Source organism: Quercus suber, unplaced genomic scaffold (genome assembly GCF_002906115.3).
Source record: "Quercus suber isolate HL8 unplaced genomic scaffold, Cork oak 2.0 scaffold_239, whole genome shotgun sequence".
Lineage (NCBI taxonomy): Eukaryota > Viridiplantae > Streptophyta > Magnoliopsida > Fagales > Fagaceae > Quercus > Quercus suber.
The window spans coordinates 992839-1006989 of NW_027069696.1; the positions used below are offsets into that span (position 1 = coordinate 992839).

Below are 14151 nucleotides of genomic sequence, written 5' to 3' on the forward strand. Positions count from 1 at the left end.
TCAATTTTAAGGTTGATTATGTGTTTGGCCTATAGTATAGTCATATAACTGTTTGGCATTATAAAAAATATTATTAATTTTCAATACCACCAAACACAAAAAAAATGATTTTGAGTTAATTTCAATTAAGCTAATAAACATTAAAAAATTAATTTTTTTCATCCGTGTAAAACAATAATTTCACCAGGTTTTACAACTGAGTAATTCCCCACATTTTGACATTCACCGTTTCCAAAAACTATATTTTAATGATGTGGCAACAATATTTTACTTATTAGATTTAACAGTTATCAATGGTTTGGAAAAGTCTTTTTTTCGTTGAACTAGCTTAACTAATAAAAATTTCTGTCACCAAATTAAAGATTTGGGGTTTGATGGAACATTCTTGTTTTTATTGAACTTGTGCTCAGTCTTTTATATATATATATATATATAAAAAGGTAGTGTAAGGTTTTAACTAGCTAGCAAGAGTCGTCTTGAAAGTGGAAAGTATACTTTTAAATAAAATGTTATTTTTCTAATAATTAATTGTGTTCCAATTACTAGAATGTTTTGGTTGAATTTTACATGTGGTATCAAAACTAGTTGTGTTAGGGCTAGAGCCAAAAAATAATAATATTTCTTGAAAAATAGTAAGAATTTACAGTATAATAACAATTGTGAACCCTTATCTCGATCTCCAGAAATCGTATCTCGACCAGCAACCCAACCATGGAACTTTTGTTCCTCTTTGGTCAAGCTTTTGTGCCTCGATGACTGCCGTTGAAAACTGTAAAGTTAGTATGTGAAATTGTTTAAATTAAAACCATGATTGAATATACTGCTTTATCGTTTATTCATGAGCATAAAAAGAAAATTGATTTTACATGAAAAACTTGAGTCAGCTTGTAAGAATTAAAGAAGAGTAGCTATCTTACCAGTGATTTATGCACAAGGTTGAGGTCCAGGAAGACTTGAGTCAGCTTGCCGGTTTTTTGTTTTTCTCTTTTTTTTCAAACGGTTGAACAAGTCTTTAAACGTATGGAGGTGGGAATTAAGAACCAATTTTGGTCAATTAAGAAATGTTGTGAGAGTTGGACCCCCTTTTTGATAAATTTGAAAGAATCTATTTATTTACCAGCGCAGTACAAAGTTTTTGTGTGGTGAAAGTAAAAATTAGGGTTCAAAACTTTAGGAGAGGGTTTCACACCCATATTAAGAGAAACTTTTTTTTACGTGGGACCAACATTCAACTCTTTTAAAAAATAAATAAATAAAATTATTGTCACAAGTGAGACTGTGAGAGTAAATATATATCAACATTGATTCTCCAAATAAATTTCTTTTATGTATATTTAAACAAAGTTGATCATTTTTTATCCATTATATTGATGAGTTATGACTAACCCTAATATTAGGAAATTAATAAGTTATATATTTTTCTTACACACATGCACGCGTATATATGAGAGCTTATTAATATGTTGTGGTCATATTAATTATTGGGTATTGGTAAAATATTGTTTTTATTGAATTTATGATCAATATAAACTGCTAATGTTAGATAAAACCATAGCTAGACTCACCCAGAGTCATCATCTTGAAGCAGTGCCAAGAGAGGAACTGGACTCTGTTGCATGCTAAATGTGCGTATGCGCATATATAGATATTCTCAAGGTGTCAAAGGTACATAAATAAAAAGTTATTTTTCTTATAATCAATTGTGCTCTAGTCACACAAATGTTTTTGTTGAACCTTACACATGTTGTATTAGAACAGATTATGTTAGGACTAGAGCCGCAAAAATCAATATTCTTGAAAGATAGGAATTTAGAGTACATAAAATTTTTGAACCTTTATCTCAAATTATAAATAAAAAAATAAAAAATTGTACCTCCAGTCATCATCCGGCAATCAAACCATGGAACTTTTGTTTCTCATTGATGAAGATTTTGTTCCTCTTTTGATAGCAGAAAGTTTTAACCTTTGATAAATCCTTTAGGATTTATCAAACATAGGCCACATTTTGGACCAAGTGATGCAACCAAAGACAAGGACGGAAGTAACGGAACTCCTAATGCTTTTTATTATTTAAGAAAAAAATACAAACAAAAATATGATAGAAATGACAATCAAAGTAACTTCCTTATCTTAGCATTACCATAGTAATATTTTACTCACTAAGTTGTGAATCAGAACTGTTATCGCAATCCTATAGCTACTAAAGCTAGTTGTGAATCCAACAAACATTTATCTAGTGCCCATTTAATGTAGTCATTTCTGTTGTTTGCTTTTACAATGCTTGTGATTTTTANAAGAAGAGTAGCTATCTTACCAGTGATTTATGCACAAGGTTGAGGTCCAGGAAGACTTGAGTCAGCTTGCCGGTTTTTTGTTTTTCTCTTTTTTTTCAAACGGTTGAACAAGTCTTTAAACGTATGGAGGTGGGAATTAAGAACCAATTTTGGTCAATTAAGAAATGTTGTGAGAGTTGGACCCCCTTTTTGATAAATTTGAAAGAATCTATTTATTTACCAGCGCAGTACAAAGTTTTTGTGTGGTGAAAGTAAAAATTAGGGTTCAAAACTTTAGGAGAGGGTTTCACACCCATATTAAGAGAAACTTTTTTTTACGTGGGACCAACATTCAACTCTTTTAAAAAATAAATAAATAAAATTATTGTCACAAGTGAGACTGTGAGAGTAAATATATATCAACATTGATTCTCCAAATAAATTTCTTTTATGTATATTTAAACAAAGTTGATCATTTTTTATCCATTATATTGATGAGTTATGACTAACCCTAATATTAGGAAATTAATAAGTTATATATTTTTCTTACACACATGCACGCGTATATATGAGAGCTTATTAATATGTTGTGGTCATATTAATTATTGGGTATTGGTAAAATATTGTTTTTATTGAATTTATGATCAATATAAACTGCTAATGTTAGATAAAACCATAGCTAGACTCACCCAGAGTCATCATCTTGAAGCAGTGCCAAGAGAGGAACTGGACTCTGTTGCATGCTAAATGTGCGTATGCGCATATATAGATATTCTCAAGGTGTCAAAGGTACATAAATAAAAAGTTATTTTTCTTATAATCAATTGTGCTCTAGTCACACAAATGTTTTTGTTGAACCTTACACATGTTGTATTAGAACAGATTATGTTAGGACTAGAGCCGCAAAAATCAATATTCTTGAAAGATAGGAATTTAGAGTACATAAAATTTTTGAACCTTTATCTCAAATTATAAATAAAAAAATAAAAAATTGTACCTCCAGTCATCATCCGGCAATCAAACCATGGAACTTTTGTTTCTCATTGATGAAGATTTTGTTCCTCTTTTGATAGCAGAAAGTTTTAACCTTTGATAAATCCTTTAGGATTTATCAAACATAGGCCACATTTTGGACCAAGTGATGCAACCAAAGACAAGGACGGAAGTAACGGAACTCCTAATGCTTTTTATTATTTAAGAAAAAAATACAAACAAAAATATGATAGAAATGACAATCAAAGTAACTTCCTTATCTTAGCATTACCATAGTAATATTTTACTCACTAAGTTGTGAATCAGAACTGTTATCGCAATCCTATAGCTACTAAAGCTAGTTGTGAATCCAACAAACATTTATCTAGTGCCCATTTAATGTAGTCATTTCTGTTGTTTGCTTTTACAATGCTTGTGATTTTAAAAAAATAATAATAATAATAAATGGTTTTTGATTAACTCTATTATGTGCTTTGACTTCTTTAAAAAAAATTGTATTATTATACAAGTACAACAGAAATAGGATGAGGAAATTATGTATCATATCTGCATTTTCCTTGTTCAAAACTTCAAATAGTTTCTTGGGGTATGAAGGGATAAATAATCCTCCTTTTTTAATTATTATTATTTTTAAAGGAGTTGGCTCTTGCATTTGTTCAGCATCTAATCATAAGCCAGAAAAATTACAAGTTCAATGCCATATACCATTCTAATTTTAATGCTTTGACCTATTGTTAATTTTGTTCTTCTATATCCCAAACAAAAAAACAAAACCAACATTTGTTCTTCAGAGAACAGCGGACCTTTTCAAGCTATGCATTATGGGCTTCAAGAGGTTGAGTGGACACGCCTACTCTCATCCATAGGCTTGTCTTTTGAATAATCTTATGAAGATTTTTCTTTTCTTTTTCTTTTTTTTTTAAAGAAACCTCTTATGAAGACTTTTTTTTTAAGCATAATGTAGGTTTTTCACCATAATGCAATAAAAGATGAAAACACAACGTGAACATTAAAAAGTATTATTTGCAAATATACTTTTTATACACCCATTTATTGTCTGTCTTCCATCTATGTAATCAGTATTACATCTAGTAATTTTAGTTTTAAAGTCAAACTAAATATGAATGAGAGACATATACAGAACAGAAGATGTATATAAGAATTGTGAGAATAATATTTTCCAAGATAACATCCTACAAATTTGTACTAATAGATGCATTGAAGACATTTTTAAAGTTAATGGCATCCTTTTCAAAAAGAAACAAAGGGAAGAGAAAGATGCATGTCTTTCACATCCATAAATTTATAAATGGGATAATTACAATTTACCCACCTGTGGTTTGCCTCTAATTCTATGTGCCTACCTGTAGTTTCAATTTTGACACTTTGCCTACCTGAGGTTCTCACCCTGAGTGTGCCGTAACCCACCTCTCCACTTTTCATTACTCTAACACAGAATAAGTAAAAAACAAACCCCAAAACGGATCAAAACACTCTCATTCAAATCTTGAACATGAAGAACATGAAGGATATACCCAAAATAATAAAGATCAGAAAACAGTAAATACTAAAGACTAAGCAATAAACACTAAAGACTAACAAATCAAGCTAATCTAAAATAAAGACTAAAGACTAAAGACATTACAATAAACACTCTCACAACACATAAGGCCATTTTTCTTTTTCCTTTTTCTTTTTTTATGTGTGATCTGTTGTCCAAATCAAGCATATATACAAGGAAAGTGTGATCTGGTGTGTATTGGTGAAAAGATACAAGGAAAGTGTCCAAATCAAGCATATATACAATGGCCAAGATCTCTTCCCGGAACCCACAATCGACCACCAAACTTCACCCACGGCTCCGCTAAAGGCCATCGAAGAGGTCCTCATCAAGATCGCCGGCGCCATTCTCAACCTCATCGACAAGCACTACAGCGTCGAGGTTAAGAATGGCGATGACACCAAGAATGGCAAGAGGATGACTGTGAGATCCCTGGCGGAGACAATCTCGTTGAGGATGAATGTGAGGTCCTCATCAAGATCCCCGGCGATCTCACAGTTCTCCGTCTCCGCCAGGGCGATGACGTCGTTGCCGTCCTCGCCTGTGTCGCCGATGAGATCCAGTGGCCTCTGGTGAAAGACGAAGCTGCCGTCAAGCTTGACCACTCGCGTGGGGTCATGGTGCTGTGGGTGGACCTGGGTCCGTGGGTCTTGGGATTGAGATCCGTGGAGTGGTTGATTTGAGTGTAATTTTTCTAGGTTTGAGAAGTCTGGATTTGAAATTGGGGTTTCAAATATATGTCTAGGTTTGAATCCGTTTGTTCTTAAGTTCCTGGATTGTATATATGCTTGATTTGAATTCGTTTGTTCTTAAGTTCCTAGGATTGTATATATGCTTGATTTGAATTCATTTGTTCTTAAGTTCCTGGGTTTGAATTCATTTGTTCTTAAGTTCTTGGGATCAAATGTTGTGCTATATTTTGGGTTGTATTTTGATAGATTTATGTTTGATGGTATTGCTTGATTTGATATGTATTAGTTTTCTAGACGCATGTTCTTCATGTTTGTGTGTTCTTCATGTTTGTGAATGGTGAGAAATTAATACCATATTTTAATCTTTTTTTCTTTCGTTTTTTTTTTTTTTTTTTTCTTGTTTGGGAGGAGAGAGATATAAAATGGGCGTAAAAAGACTTATTTACCCTTCTTTTTTAACAGAGGTGGGTTACGGCACACTCACGGTGAGAACCTCAGGTGGGCAAAGTGTTAAAATTGAAACCACGGGTAGGCATGTAGAATTAGAGGCAAACCACAGGTGGGGTAAATTGTAATTATCCTTTATAAATTCTTGGTGATCAATATTTGATGTTGTAATTATAGTCTAATGTGATTTGTATAATAAATAGCTTGGAGATTTTCAATTTTGGGTTCAATAACACGCTTTTTAGACTCAAAAAGCTGAATCAAACAAGCACTAAGATAGGTACAAACTCTAAGATTAAATTCTTTTGTCATAAAAATCATCAAATGCCATTTAGAAATATACAATTTGAATCAAAGATTAATGCGAGTTTACTTATCCTTCAATGAGTTAGTGTAGTTGACTAGCTGCGCATCTCAATTAGTCTTTAAAATAAACAAGCTAGAAAGTAAGATTGAAGCAGCACTTTCTGCTCTTTTTCTTGGAAGATATATAAACAAGTGAGCCTCTTTTTTTGAGCAAACTAGTGAGCCTCTTTATCTTTAGGCGTAAATATACTTTTAGTCCCTACATTTTGATTTTTTTCTATTTTAGTTCCTACATTTTAATTTTATCACTTTTAGTCACTAAATCAATTAATGTGTTTCATTTTGGTCATTTCCGTTAACCCACTAACGAAAATTGCTTAGGTGGCAAACTGAGTGCATTACTGGCACATTAAATGCTGACGTGACCAATTAAAAAATAATAAAAAATTTAATTAGCATTTAAAAAAATGCCATCTCAGCTTCTAAATATAAGAAAAAAAATTATCAATCAATTTTAACGAAATTAAAAAAGAAAAAACAAAATTAAAAATAATAAAATACATCAATTCAGATCTAATTCATTTTGAACAAGAACACATAAGAACACAATCACAGATTTAAACATCAACACAAGAATATACAAACATCAGTTCAGATCTACTTAATTTCTCAATTTTAATTTTAATTGTAAAAAAAATAAAATACAAACAAAAATAAAATAAAATACAATTTAGTTAAAAAGAGTAATTTAATATTTGGATTCATAATTGTTTATCCCAGGCCTCAAGGCACTCTTGATTCTCTTAAATGAATATTTATGTGCTTTAGCATGCATTTGGCTTAGCTTTGTACTGAAAGTTTATTTGCTTATTTCTTGAAATTTGACAAAAATATGGTTGTATATATATATATTTTTAATTGGGTTTGAAAAAATTATACATAAACAAATGTAAAAATAAGCTAATCAAAAAATAAATAAATAAACCCATGTAGTTGACTTGCTGCGCATCTCAATTAGTCTTTAAAATAAACAAGCTAGAAAGTAAGATTGAAGCAGCACTTTCTGCTCCTTTTCTTGGAAGATTTATAAACAAGTGAGCCTCTTATTTTTCTTTTTTTGAGCAAACTAGTGAGCCTCTTTATCTTTAGGCGTAAATGCATTTTCAGTTTCAACATTTTGAATCTTTTTCATTTTAGTCCATACATTTTAATTTTACCACTTTTAGTCCCTAAATCAATTAACGCGTTCTATTTTTGGTCCTTTCCGTTAGCCTACTAACAGAAATTACTTATGGCATGTTTAATAGACTATAATAGGCATTGTAATGTAATAGTTATTCATATGATTTAGATATTCTTTAGTTTGATTATATTTTTATTACATGGAATAATCATTCCTTATGAATAGCTATTCTTCAAAATGAGGAATAATTATTCCTCTTTAAAAGGTTGTATTAGTTATTCCTTAATAAGTGTAATAATTTCAAAACTTAATATATTTCTAAATAAACAAATTTTCCATATACATTTAGCAATTATAAAAATAAAAAATCATAAAAAATAACACATGTCTCTCTTAAATTTAAAAATAATAATTTTTAAGGAGATATAATTGTATAAATAAGATATTTCCTAAAATAAATGTTAAGTTTCATTCTAATGTTATAACTCACAACCAAACTAATGAATATATTTAGTTATTACATTACAACACATTTTATTACTAGTAATAAAGATTACAATTTCTGTTGTGATCTCCTTTCAGTGTACCAAACATATCCTTAGATGGCAAACTGAGTGCATTGCTAGCACATTAAATACTGACGTGGCCAATTAAAAAATAATTAAAAATTTTAATTAGCATTTAAAAAAATGTCATGTCAGCTTCTAAATATATATAAAAATTATTTATTAATTTTAACGAAATTAAAAAAAAAATTAAAAACAATAAAATACATCAATTCAGATCTAATTCATTTTGAACAAGAACACAATCACAGATTTAAACATCAACACAAGAACATACAAACATTAGTTCAGATCTAATTAATTTCTCAATTTTAATTTTAATTGTAAATAAAATAAAATAAAAACAAAAATAAAATGAAATACAATCTACTTAAAAAGAGTAATTTAATATTTGGATTCATATTTGTTTATCTCAGGCCTCAAGGTACTCTTGATTCTCTTAAATGAATATTTATGTGTTTTAGCATGCATTTGGATTAGCTTTGTACTGAAAGTTTATTTGCTTATTTCTTGAAATTTGACAAAAATATGGTTGTATATATATATATATTTTTTTTTAATTGGGTTTGAAAAAATTATACATAAACAAATGTAAAAATAAGCCAATTAAAAAAATAAATAAACCCATGTAGTTGACTAGCTGCGCGTCTCAATTAGTCTTTAAAATAAACAAGCTAGAAAGTAAGATTGAAGCAGCACTTTCTGCTCTTTTTCTTGGAAGATTTATAAACTAGTGAGCCTCTTTTTTTCTTTTTTCTTTTTTCTTTTTTGAGCAAACTAGTGAGCCTCTTTATCTAGCTGAGTTGAGGTATTTTTTTGGTTTCATACTAATGGTTCAGGATTTGGGTCCAGTCCCCAATGTAGAAAAATATCCAATGTGGTCCCTCGTCAGTCACCACATAGTGTTTGTTTCAATTCCAAGTTACCTCTAGGCCAAGCCAATTGCCTATGTCTACAGCAGTGTATGTTGTAGGTATGACTCATATCTCTCTTATTATGGTTAGGTGAGAGACAACACAGAGCCCAATGCCTTATATAAGGTTATGAAATCAATTTTAGTCCCACCAAACCATAGATACCACTTAGTGAACCAAAAAACAGCAACATATATGAACTTCTAAGTGGAGCCATTAAAAGTGTGGGAAAGAGACTAGCAGTCTTAGCCTCCCATAATTCGACAATGAAGATCTTGATTTTTCATTGATGTGTTTCTTTTAGTTTCTTAATGGAAGATCACCGTGAGAAAGTGATGGACCATTTGTTTTTTCTTCCTCCCTTTTAATTATGGGGGTTGGAGAAAACTTAGACTATCACCCTCTAAATAGTTAGGCAAGCCCAACAACATTGGACCCACCTAGGGCCTTTTTGCATTGTTTTGATTTGATGACTTTTAGCTACTTAAAAGCTTTTTTCAACTCTAAAATCCATGACCTCTAAAGTATCACATATTAAAAGCTTTTGAACTCTAAAATGCAATCAATACAACTGAAGAAAATGATAAGCTACTGGAGCAGAAAACATGCTCAGCTTTTCTCTAATAAAAGGCATAAAAGGTAATAAGACAAAAAGATTGAGTCAAAATTATGTAAAAGAAAGGTTTCCAGAAGACAAGGTATGATGCATATTAACAGTGTTTTGCAGAAGAATTTGTGGAGATAAGAAGAGGTGTGTACGTGAATCGAGAAGTAAAGAAGGCCCAGTACAACAACTGCCAGGCTCAGGGGTTCCTTGGAGTAGCATTAAAGGCTTTCTGACTTGATCTCTATTGCACATTACCAACACCACTCAAAATAAAGGAGAAAAAGAATGAAACAAAAAGGAGAGGCAAATTTATGAGCAGAAAGTTTCATTGGATGCCTTTGATGATTTTTGTTGCAAGAACATGGGTTATGATTCTGAGATTCTCCGCATGATCTTCGTCATCATATTCATGCTTCTATCATTACAATACACCAACATTTTTGTTGCTGGTTCTGTGTTAAATGCAGCAGGAGATTTAAATGCTCATGGCTTACAGCAGCTGTACCTCAGAGAGGACAATGGTGATAGGATTGAAAACAACATCCCGAAAGTTTCAGGAGAAGATGAGAATGAAGAAAAGGGTGCTTTAATAGTGGAAAAGTTTAGAGCTCTACTTGGACTGAAGAGCTTCCACATAAGAAGTCCATCACATAGAGGTTCTGAACACTTGTCCCCATCACCCTCTCCATCACCATCCATTGAACCTGAAGAAGCTCCAGCTCCAGCTCCAGTTCCTGTTCATGTTCCAATGCTGCATACCCATGCCCATCCTCATCCTCCATCACACAGGTCAAGTTCAATCCCACCACACCACAAGAAACAGGATGGAGATAGAGGCAGAGTAAGAACAATTCTTATTGCAACCAGTGTGTCTGCAGGAACTGCTTTCTTAGTTTGTGCTCTTGGACTCATCTGGGTCTGCAGGAAACGCAGAAAAGATAGAAAGAAGCCCTCAAGAATTGTGTCAGTCTACAGCAAAAAAGGAGGCACCAGAAGTAAATTAAAGAATGTGAGTTCTCAAAATTCAGCAAGCAAGGTGAGCCAAAATACTGGCCTTGATCTCTTTTACCTTAATTCATTAGGTACTGATTTAGAGCAACAGACTTGTTATCTCAAGCAAACTTGTGAAACTGTAAACACATCATCAAATCATAGCACCCCAAAATTTACATTGCTTGAGGGGGAAGAATCAAAGAAAGAACTTTTAAGGATAGAATCAGATAATGCTAGTAGTTCTTCCACAAGGGAAATTACATCTGTTCATGAGGATAATGAGTCAATCAAATATGAATCAGATGGTGGTAACTCTTCATCTGGTGATAAAATTATTCCCATGGAATGTCATTCCTCTGATGATGAATCTTTCCATTCTTTTGGAGAATCACTTTCTTCAAATGTCAGGCATTCCAATGCTTCAGCTGGTTGTCTTGGTGAGACATCAGAAATTTTCTCTAAAGAAGAGTCACATATTAAGCCTTCCTTGGCCAACTCTACAGATTTACCAATGCCTCTACCTAACCCAGATCTTGACTCAACCCGAGAATCAACTTCACCAACACGAAATTCACAATCTCTAAGCAATAATAAACAGGAAGAACAAACATTTGAATGTTCTTCAGCGTGTCAGAAAAGTTTAAAGTCCCCACCACCACCACCTCCTCTACCTCCACCCCCTCCTCCCCCATGTGTGACATTTTTCCCTTCTTCAACTAGAATTGTATCTAAAGCTTCATGTTCTTTCAAATTGCCAAATATTTCATCTCCAAGAAATTCAGCTTCTTCATCAGGATCAAACTTTACTCCACAAAGAGACTTGCCATCTTCTCCTCAAACCCCCCCAAAACAACCACAAACTCCACCTTGCATTCCACCACCACCTTGTCCACCTCCTTTTCTGAAAGGAAAGAATATCTCTGCCAAAGGCCCACCTCCTCCACCATCTCTACTGCCTCAATTTACTCCATTGGGCAAAGATGGAACTCCATTACCAAAATTGAAGCCACTCCACTGGGACAAGGTTAGAGCTGCCCCTGATCGTTCTATGGTGTGGGATAAGCTGCGGTCAAGTTCATTTGAGTAAGTTGGTTTATTTTCTTTGTTTACAATTTACTTCATCTTTGTGTATTGCATTGAACATATTATGAATAATGAAACAGGTTTGACGAGGAAATGATTGAATCACTTTTTGGATACAATCTACAAAATTCAATGAAGAGTGACGAAGCAAAGAGCAAGACTCCTTCTCCAAGCAAGCATGTCCTTGATCCAAAGAGACTACAGAACATAACTATATTGTCAAAAGCCTTGAATATGTCTGCTGAGGAAGCATGTGAAGCACTAATACAAGGTAAAACTTCTAAGCTCTAAACAATAAGTAATTGTGATAAAGTACTACTTTTCAGAATGCAGTGGTCAGGAGCATGGAGTAACAATAAATGTGAACTAAAAACACACTATTTTTATAAATGCCTAAATTAATTTGCTAGGTGAATTCTAGCACTTATGTTAGAATTGGACTTTCAAGTTTGAATGTCATTTTGTAAGATTGTTGATCAAGAAATTTTGGCATTGCACTACAGTTATTTTTTTTTTCTATTTGTTGCATGACTAATCAGAATTTTTGAAGAATGATGGCTCTTGTAGTCCTGTAGTTCCAGCAAATGGATTATAAATTGCAAATTACTAAAAAGTTTCTCAAAACTAAGATCTGGGGAAAGAGAATCTATCTCCAACATACAATTTATGGTGTTTGAACAATTTAAAGTGCAGATATACACATACCATCACCTGATTAAAATTTTTAACCAATGGTGGAAAGCAGGGAATGGCTTGTCTTTGCAACAACTGGAGGCATTAGTGAAGATGGTACTTACCAAGGAAGAAGAGGCTAAGCTCTGTAGCTATAAAGGAGACATTAATGAACTGGGGTCTGCTGAGAAGGTTCTCAAACTAATTCTTAGGATACCATTTGCCTTTCTACGAGTTGAAGCCATGCTCTACAGAGAAACTTTTGAAGATGAGGTGGTTCACTTGAGGAACTCTTTTTCAATGCTGGAGGTAATCATCAAATCACAACCACGTCACTTTTCATCAAAACCAATGATTTCAATACAATGATCACTCTTAATCTTATTTATATTTGTTACTAGGAGGCGTGCAAAGAACTTAGATCAAGCAGGCTTTTCTTAAAGCTACTTGAAGCCGTGCTCAAAACAGGCAACCGTATGAATGTTGGAACTATCAGAGGAGGTGCTAGAGCATTTAAGCTTGATGCCCTCCTTAAACTTGCTGATGTGAAAGGAACTGATGGGAAAACTACCTTACTACACTTTGTCGTTCAAGAAATTATCCGGTCAGAGGGAATTAGAGTTTCAGATAGCATTATGGGGAGGATCAGCCAGAAAAATAAAAGTCAAACTGCTGAAGAGAAGGAAGAAGATTACAGAAGAATGGGCCTAGATCTTGTTTCTGGTCTAAGTACTGAACTCTACAATGTGAAAAAGACAGCTGCAATTGACTTGGATGTTATTGCAAGCTCTGTATCAAACCTATCAGATGGAATGGCTAAACTGCAACATCTAGTACATAAAGACTTGTGTAGGGATGAACAAAATGCGAACTTTGTCAACTCAATGAGATCCTTCCTAAATTATGCAGAGAAAAATCTGAAAGAGTTGCAGGGAGATGAAAATATGGTCCTTACACATGTCAAAGAAATTACTGAGTACTTTCATGGAGACGTGAGCAAAGACGAAGCCAACCCACTTCGAATATTTGTCATTGTGAGAGACTTTCTGGGGATGTTAGACCATGTTTGCAAAGAGCTTAGAAGCTCGAAAGCCCCACGTAGTCCCAATCCTCTGGCACCATTCCGGTAGGCTAAATTGCTTGCTGTGTTCAAGATATACAGCCCATTACCAATCAGGTTGTAACATTTTTTTTTATTTTTTTTTATATAGAGCTTTGAAATATGTAGATTGAATTGTTTGCAATGGTTGATTTTAAGGGACTGTTGGTTTGAATTGAGTAGAATAGACTGAAATGTTATTTGAGGAAATGTAATGACAAATAATAGTATATATGAACACCTAAATGCAGATCCAAATTAGAATTCACACGTTGCTGCTAGGAAAGACAAAACCAGACAGTAACAGTCATTAATTTCTACCCTGAACAAATTTATTTTGTACCTATATTAGGGGCAGTGGCTTGTCAAGCACATATCTGTTTAAGAGAATGTCTGAGATAATTCAATCGAACAATCTTTGTAGAATGTCTGATATGATTCAATCGAAACAATCTTTGTTTATGTTACTGCACAATGCTTGTTTTTATTTGGTAGTTTTTTGGCCTTTTGCCCCTTTAAGCACTGATAGTCTAATACACCATATTTTCACAACAACCTTTCTTATCAAAATTAGCACCTTATCTACTACAGAATTTTCTTCATGCAATGATTATAAACTTCGACAAACCAATTTCCAACCTTTTAGGTTTCACTTTTCACTTTCAACCTACTCCCCTATGTAAAAAATCAAGAGATTGAACTCTGTAACAAGAACATATGTAATTACTAAATTCATTAAAAAAAAAAAAAATTCTTTTGACT

At 32.9% G+C, this 14151-nt stretch overlaps 1 protein-coding gene across 1 annotated transcript; it reads left to right on the plus strand.

Moving 5' to 3' along the window:
- Nucleotides 1-9579: 9579 nt before the first annotated feature.
- On the plus strand, nucleotides 9580-13560 carry LOC136070529 (formin-like protein 11). Its single transcript, XM_065780571.1, has 4 exons — nucleotides 9580-11618; nucleotides 11699-11889; nucleotides 12364-12599; nucleotides 12692-13560. The coding sequence occupies exons 1-4, from the start codon at nucleotides 9904-9906 to the stop codon at nucleotides 13418-13420; spliced, it is 2871 nt and encodes a 956-aa protein (XP_065636643.1). The 5' UTR covers nucleotides 9580-9903; the 3' UTR covers nucleotides 13421-13560.
- The last annotated feature ends 591 nt before the right edge of the window (nucleotides 13561-14151 follow it).

Bases quoted from the DNA above. Each gene is read 5' to 3' on its own strand.
- LOC136070529 (XM_065780571.1), top strand. From the start codon at position 9,904: ATGGGTTATGATTCTGAGATTCTCCGCATGATCTTCGTCATCATATTC. The intron at 11,619-11,698 runs GTAAGTTGGTTT...ATAATGAAACAG, and splicing joins CTGCGGTCAAGTTCATTTGA to GTTTGACGAGGAAATGATTG. The intron at 11,890-12,363 runs GTAAAACTTCTA...GGTGGAAAGCAG, and splicing joins ATGTGAAGCACTAATACAAG to GGAATGGCTTGTCTTTGCAA.